General features: G+C 44.7%; 1 protein-coding gene across 2 annotated transcripts; it reads left to right on the forward strand.

Moving 5' to 3' along the window:
* The first annotated feature begins 1,352 nt into the window (after positions 1-1,352).
* LOC119300625 (60S ribosomal protein L28-1-like) lies at positions 1,353-5,780 on the forward strand. Of its 2 annotated transcripts, none has more exons than XM_037577525.1 (7): positions 1,353-1,922; positions 2,037-2,093; positions 2,844-2,969; positions 3,054-3,158; positions 4,338-4,492; positions 4,582-4,808; positions 5,480-5,780. In XM_037577525.1, the coding sequence occupies exons 1-7, from the start codon at positions 1,626-1,628 to the stop codon at positions 5,536-5,538; spliced, it is 1,026 nt and encodes a 341-aa protein (XP_037433422.1). In that variant the 5' UTR covers positions 1,353-1,625; the 3' UTR covers positions 5,539-5,780. The 2 variants fall into 2 exon arrangements, with proteins under 2 accessions (XP_037433422.1, XP_037433423.1); XM_037577526.1 differs by lacking the exon at positions 1,353-1,922 and adding an exon at positions 3,774-3,834.
* The last annotated feature ends 2,386 nt before the right edge of the window (positions 5,781-8,166 follow it).

Genomic DNA, 8,166 nt, shown 5'->3' on the forward strand with positions numbered 1-8,166 from the left:
CGTTCCTAGCTAGTGGTTGAATCTTGGAATTTTTTGGTGTTTCTCTGATTAAATAGGTACTTATGTACCTAGAAATGATTTTTAAAAAAAATAAATAGCAAACTATGAGGCAACTGCAGTTCAAATTTGACCCGCTTCCAGCTGAATCGGCGGAAATTTGTCTTTTTCAGGAGAGGTGGATCAAAAGTTTTTACACCCAACCATTTTGTTAATTATGCATTAAATATGTCCTAGCATTTTAGAAAATTGATTTGGTCCAATTTTACAACAATTATTTGGGAGGTCCTTCACAAAAAAACCTCATTTTAGGCACTCGAAAAATGGAAAATTGTTTTTTCGTCCAAAGCAAATGAAAACTTCCTTAGGCAACATTGTTTGCCATTCCAATATGCACCCTTGTGCACAATATGAGATCATTTGAACAAACTATGCCATGAATGTGGCCATAAGATTGATCATTTGGCTTGAAAGCCATTGATCTCCACACGTGATAGCTCGTTTCTGAGAACACTTTTTTAAAATAATTGCCGTATTACAAGTTTGTTATTTTTTCTGGTAACTTGGCTACATATAATGACACAATGCGAAGGTTTCCCAATTTTTTTGATTTTTTTGAATTTTTTATCCCCGTTTCAAAATGCGGTCAAAACGGCGGGAATGACCGTTCCTAGATAGTGGTTGAATCTTGAAATTTTTCCGGTGTTTCTATGATTAAATAGATACTTATGTACCTAGAAATGATTTTTGAAAAAAATAAATAGCAAACTATAAGGCAGCTGGAGTTCAAATTTGACCCGTTTCCAACTAGATTGGCGGAAATTTGTCTTTTTCACCAGAGGTTGATCGAAACTTTTGACAGCCAACCATTTGATCAATTGTGTATTAAACATGGCCTAATATTTTAGAAAATTGATTTGGTCCAATTTTACAACAAATATATGGTAGGTCCTTCACGAAAAAACTCATTTTGGGCACTAAAAAAAATGGAAAATATTTTTTTTCCAAAAACTCATTTCTCACGACACCTTTTAAAAGTTATTTATCTTATTTCTTGTTTGTTTTTTTTCCTGAAAACTTGTTCACATTTAGTGACATAATGAGAAGGTTTTGCATTTTCTTTTTGAATTTTTCAGGTCATAAAATAATTGACTTGATTTTAACACGTTAATTTTAGGCAACTATGACCTATTTAAATGGTCAATAACATCATACTACATCCTGATTAGTCTGTGGACATCTCACACGGATCACGCATCCTACGTCGTCGGATGCTCGCGGATCCAACAGCCATCCTCAACCCTTCCACACCAACCCTGAAACCCTAACAGGTCATTTTCCATCCACCCCCCTGCCTCCTTTCTTTCCCACATCCATCCATCGATCCCCTCCCATCCCCTCGCTCAGCTTCAGTCTTCTGTCATCGTCCTCCCCATCTCACATCTGCATCGCGCCGCCCCTCCTCCCAAATCCCGTCCGGCGCCGCCGCACCCCACACCCGCTGCTGCCCCCACTCCTCTAGTGCCATCTCCCTCCTCATCGAGGGCCGATACCTCATCGTCCAGCCACTCTAGCGCCGCCTCCCTCCCCATCGACCAGCGCCTCATTGGCCGTCCAGTGCAGCCACCATGCCTCCAACGCCAGTCTCCCACCCCACCGAGCGCCGAGCCCTCGCCACCCAGCACCGCCCACCTCCCCATCAAGCACCTCCCCATCAAGCACCGCCGAGATTCTGGGAGAGACCCCCGCCGCGATGCCGAGAAGGTGGCAGGTCTGGGGCCGGCCTGACGGTAGCCAAGTCTGGGTCCCCGCCCCCGACCCCGACGCGCCGCCCCCGCCGCCGCCCGCCGCCGCCCCGCCTCTTCCTCCACCGGGGCGCGCCGCGGGGACAGCCGCCGCTTCATTCGAGGAAGCGCTGGTCAAAGGTACCCCCCCATCGTGCTCTCATATCAGCGTGGATTCCTTCCTAAAAATGGTGGTGGATACTGACTTGACTGGCCCCTCTCCCGCGTTGTCGTTTCTCCGATCCGAAACCCTAGGCCGGGGTGCTGCCGACGGATGCCGTGTCGAGTCCATGGCCAACCACCTCGTCCAAGGTACGGCCTCCTCCCTTCACCTCTTCTATTTGGTCCTTGTCTGTGTGAGCACGCGTGTGCCCCTACCTGCATCCTCAACTATTGAAATGGCTGCGCGCGTGCTCAAGCATCTCTAACCGATCCCTATATGGCCTCTTATCTTTAACTCCTCAAATTTGCTCCTCTATAAATTAGTGGTTCCTAGCTGAATCCTTAAACTTAACTCCTTAAAGAATTAAACACAAATTCATGCTAATTTGATTCAAACTAGTCCATCAAACATGATTTGAACTCGATTCAGACTAGTAGCATAAACTATATTACTACATAAATTTAAATGAGATCTAAACTAAAATTGCATAAAAACTAGAACATGTTGTAGTGTCCCTTGCTGTCAAAAACTCGGTGGTGGTGAAATGATGGTGATAGGATTTGTTTTCGGCTTGATGGGCATAGTCTGCACTCTAGAATGCTACACCGTTGAAGTGTAAATGAATTGTGCAAAAAAAATTGTTGTCTTCTATTTTACTGGTGTCTATTCTTATCATGTATAATTTCCATTTAGTACAGAAGGATGCAGGCTTGGAATTCTATCGTTTGATTAAATGAATAAAAACCTGAAGGAGATCTAGATTCTCAGTAGAATCACATAGTTGTAATTACCCGAGGTGTGCTTGAATAAAATGGCGCTCATTTGCATCATTGTATTTCTGAAGAGTTTTAAGAAGAATTCTGGTACGAACGCACTGACCTATACTTGTACATGTGCAGCCGAGGAACCTCCTGTGGGCTACTTCCAAGCATGATGTGTACGTGATGCAGAACTATTCTGTGAGGCACTGGTGGTCCTTACTCCAGAGAGGAAAAGAATTGCTCAACGTGGCATGCCCAAATCAGGTGATCTACCACAGAGCGATGTGATAGTCCAATTCATCGGAATGCCGGTCAATCTCTAATCCACTATGCGACCACACTGTGCAGGATATGCAGGGAGGTCGGCCCTTGTGCAGGGTGAAAATCAGCACCATGACAGTGAAAGACAACCTCCTGGCGGCTGGTGGTTTCCATTGGGAGCAGATCTGCAATGTAAGGAAGCTGGAGTAGGCACGCAGTGCACACACAAAGCATTTTTTCTGCTTGAGAACATGTAGAAATGTAGAGTTGTAGCTTGACACTTAGGTATTTATTATTTTGTTAGTACCTTGGCAGTGAATTCTAGCAGCGAAGCCTCTTCATTTCGAGCAGCGATAGCCTGATTGGTAAACTAGTGCTTTGTGTGTGCTAGTACCTCACAATGTCATCCTTGTATATGCACAGATGAAATTATTCACCCCGCCATTTTCACTGTTTCCTAATCGAGTACAACAAACCTCCTATTGTTTTTTGTGCAAAATAAGTGTGAAACATTGTAGTGCTGACCCAACATGTACCTAACATTTCTGATGTGTATTTCCTTTGATTCCCTAGGCTTAACCTGTAAGCTATAATAACTTTTAATCGGTCTGTGGGAAATTGGGCATATTGGGTTGGTAAATATAGAACTGTAGAGATGTAGAACTAAAGCGTGGTACTTAGCTATTTAAGTTGATTGTACTTGGTAGTACCTACACAGTGAAGTCTAGTTGATTCAGGAAAACTTGACTTGAGATTTTCTTTCTTATGATTTACTGATGAAACCTTAATTGTTGAATCTTGATGTAGGCATCCCACCGCCGATCCATATCCAGATCAGCTGCGTCGCCGGTGCCGGTTCTACACATAGGTCAACATGCCCTGTTTATATGAATTGTTTTGTATCTAGCGACTAGTTGTCACACTGATTAAAATCTCCGCGCAACGAGCAAGTAATCAGTGGCCGTGAAGCAACGTTTATAATATTTGTATTCTACCATGCAAAGATGTAATACTTGACTGCTCGCTAGCAAGATTTCAATCATAATCTGTGCATACTTGTTTATGATATTTGTGTGCCCATGTAAAACGTATGCGGTTCGTCCTAGGCTAGATCCCAACCCGCGTTAGAGCTGCATACTATGACTTCCTCTTGCCAGTGAGATCTATTCGTACTTGTTAGTAGTCGATGGGACGCTCAAGCTTCACTGCTGCTTCTGCTGTATATTTTTTGTAACCCATGTTTCTACTTGCAATCAGCATACAATTTTGCGTCAAATGGTTAAATGATTCCACATTCTGTAGGATTAGGGCATCCTGTTGCTTGTTGCTAGCTGTAGGATCTGACTTTTGGTTGTTGTTTTGGAGATGTAGGCCAGGGGAAATGACTACCATTCCAGGGTCTCCGGTCTGGGAGCTCGTGAAGAAGAACAACTACTTCTTGATCAAGCAGTTCGGCAACAACACCAAGGTGCAGTTCAGCAAGGAGCCCAACAACCTCTACAATGTCCGCTCCTACAAGTTCTCGGGTCCGTAGCTGTTTGCACTGTTTTTAACCCTTTTGATTGCAAGTGTCTCTGCAAGGAGCTAACTTGCTGTGGGGCTGATGTGGTTTCAGGCTTGGCGAACAGCAAGACCGTGGCGGTCCAGCCATCAGCGGGAGAGGACAAGGCTGTTGTCCTATCCACGACCAAGACCAAGAAGCAGAACACCCCTGCCAAGCTCCAGCACAAGACTCTGATGCGCAAGGAGTTCCACAAGATGACCAAGTCTGTCAAGAACCAAGTATTAACTCCAGAGTTTTGTACTTGAATTGCCCTTATGCTTGGCTTCTAAGCTACAACTGTAAGTCATGGCTTGTCTCTACTTCCTCCTTGAGTTCAGAGTTGTGGCATGGCATGCTTGATTTTTTGGTGGACTTGTGTCCTTGATGATGCACCGTTGTTTCACTACCAACCATCAGATGCAGTAGCTGCTCCTGCTTGCTACTCCGCTGCCGCCGCCCGTTGTTTTGCTACTACTCCTGCTAGTTAGTCACTGCTGCTGCTCCTAAGCACTGCTCGTAGATGCTGCTACTTGCCGCTGTTGATTCCTCCTACAGCCTGGCATCTGCCATTGTAACTTCATGCTGATGTAACATGTGAATCTGTTGGTCCTGCTTATTGTCTTTAAAGAAGTCAATGTACCTACCTTATTTTGTGCTCTGTTATTATCTTTGATCAGTATCAGTTGTGTCTCTTAGAGAGACACTCCTACCTTTTCTGACTTGAGTTGTTAACTATTGTTCCATACTTCTGTTAGCTACAACAAAATCTTTGAATTTGGTACTGCATGAGTTTTATGTGTTCTGGTATATTTGATGGATGGATGGATGGGTTTATGTGTTCTGCTGGTATATATGCACGCTAGTATATATGCACACGGATTGGCCTTCATTATTTTGTATCTACTGTTAGATATATGCTGTTAGATTTGCTTTCATTTTGTACCTAACCATTTTGTTCTCTAACGTGCAGATGCTGGCGTTTCATGTTTCGTCGCGAGCATCAAGACGAAGAAGTCGGAAGAAGCATAGTTCAAGCTCATCGGAGCTAGTTCAAGGAGTAATGAAGCCCTTGATGCTGATCCCTATTGGAACAAATTGAAGCACGAACTGTGACATATAGGGCTTGTTATACAGTAGAGCTTGATGCTCATCGGCTCATGTGACATATTGTGCACCTATTGAGCTTGTTATACTATGATCACATTTGTATGTGTTGATGTAACAGATTGTTGCTTCTTGTTATTTGAAGTATTACACCTGTTTTCTGTCTATTTTGATTTAAATATTGGTTGTTTAATTATTGGCATATTGAAATCTAAGGAACATGACCACGACAACAAGGACCCACTAACCAGAAACGGACATTTGGGACCCGCTTATCAGAATTTGACAATTGGGACCCATTTGAAAAAGGAAAAAGAAGGGACACAACCCAAAAATAAAAAAGGCCGAATTATAGGGCCTGGCCCGTGTAGCTTACCCAAATTGAAAGAAAAAAAACAACAAATGGGCTGAATTAATAGGCTCGACCCATATAAACACCCAATTGGACATGGCCGATTCTAATTTTTGACCTTTTCAATTGGTCGCAATTTTGCCACGTCAGATTGCCACGTCGGATCCGACGTGGCTTGGGTAGACAGCCAATGACCAAAACAAAAGGTCATGAGTTCAACGACCTTCTGAGAGAAGGGCGTTAATTTTAGTTTACGACCGCCAGCTTTTGACCTTCTGTTTTTGTCACAAAAAGGTTGCAAATGAAAAACTATGACCTTTTAGCGGCCAATAGTGAGGGTCACAAGTTGACATATTTCTTGTAGTGCTGCTACTGCTTAGAGTTGAGTCAGGTCTGATTCATCGGGGATGAATTGGAATGGTGATGAACATGTCCTACTGTGTGTGAGCTAAGTGTGTGAACACGATTTGGTAAAGGTAGCGGTGAGAGGCCATGTAGGAGTACATGGTGGGTTGTCTCATTGCAGCCGTCCTCGGGAACTGAGTTATGTGTTTGTGATCCATGAACAGTTACTACCACACATTGGGTTCCGGTAACTCGACCCCTCTCGACTTATTGATCAACTCGATCTCTGTCCAGGAGTTGCAACTAGTTTCTGATGTTTGTAGGTAGTGTTAGTAGTCTACCAAGTGGCACCCGGTACAGGTGGGCTTGGGACAGACTAGGCACAGTGGCACGGTGTACCAAGTGGCACCCGGATGGTGGGCTTGGGAACCCTGCTCACATCGCTTGGGGCTGTGAGCGACACCCCGGCCGGATCTCCTTGCGGATGGAACCCAAATAGGCGATAAACTTGGACTAGAGACTTGTGTGGTTAGTCAGGTTGTGGCCAACTCCCTCGTCAGGCTTCCGCTTGAAGGTTGCCGAGATACACGGCGTGTACATGGTGGTAAGTGGCGAGAGCATGTGTGAAGAAGTACACCCCTGCAGGGTTATCATTATCTATTCGAATAGCCGGATTCCTCGGATATGGAAACTTGGACCCCTTGCATAGTTCATAGACAAGTGAAAGTGGATACTCTAAAATGCGCAAGATAAGCGTGAGTGCTATGGATGGCATTCTCGTAGGGAGACGGAAGCGGATCCATAGTGGTGTATTGATATGGTGAATATGTGGACTCGTCTGCGCCACCTCAAAAGAGTTACTTGCAGTCATAGTTTAGGATAGCCACTGAGTCAAAACTGGCTTGCTGCAGTCAAACTCCAGCACCCCTTTGTTGATACCGATGCATATGTAGTTAGTTCTGATGTAAGCCTTGCTGGGTACATTTGTACTCACGTTTGCTTATTTTATATTTTTGCAGAGAGATTTCAGTCTCGCTAGTAGTTCCGTGTGGACTTCGACGTTTAGCTTGATACCTCAGCTACGATCTTGTGCCCTCGGCAGGATCTGGTAGATAGTCAGGCTTCTCAGCCTTTTTCATTTGTAGAAGTCTGTACTCAGACATGTTAAGCCTCCGCATGTGCTTTGACTTGTATGCTCTGAATGTTGGGTCATGAGACCCATGTTTGTTTTATCTGGCTCCTCGGAGCCTAGTGGATAAATAATTTGAGTCGTAGAGTTTTGTTGTGATGCCATGTTGTATTTACACATATCGAGCATATTGTGTGTATGCTTGAAATGCTTGGTATGTGTGGGATCCGACAACCTAGTTGTTTATCCTTGATAGCCTCTCTTACGGAGAAATGTAGTCTTGTGCTTCCATGAGCCATAGTAGTCCGCTACAGCCCGGTTCACCGGAGTCCTGCTATCCCAGCACTACTGCTCCGGAACACTTGACTGGCCGGCATGTGATTCACTTCGTTCCTGTGTCTGTCCCTTCAGGGAAATGTCATGCGGTGACATCCGGAGTCCTGCCTAGCCTGCTACAGCCCGGGTTCCCGGAATCCTGTTAGCCTAGTTGCTACATCCCGGATTCACACGCTGCTCACCGACATGCTCGATGTTGATTCATGTATTCCTGTCCCCGTAAGTTAGTGCCACTTTGGGTTCATGACTAGTCATGTCGGCCCGGGTTCTTTGTCATATGGATGCTAGCGATACTATCATATACGTGAGCCAAAAGGCGCAAACGGTCCCGAGCCATGGTAAGGCAACACCCGTGGGAATACCGTGCGTGAGGCCGCAAAGTGATATGAGG

The sequence above is a fragment of the Triticum dicoccoides genome, chromosome 5A, assembly GCF_002162155.2.
Source record: "Triticum dicoccoides isolate Atlit2015 ecotype Zavitan chromosome 5A, WEW_v2.0, whole genome shotgun sequence".
NCBI lineage: Eukaryota > Viridiplantae > Streptophyta > Magnoliopsida > Poales > Poaceae > Triticum > Triticum dicoccoides.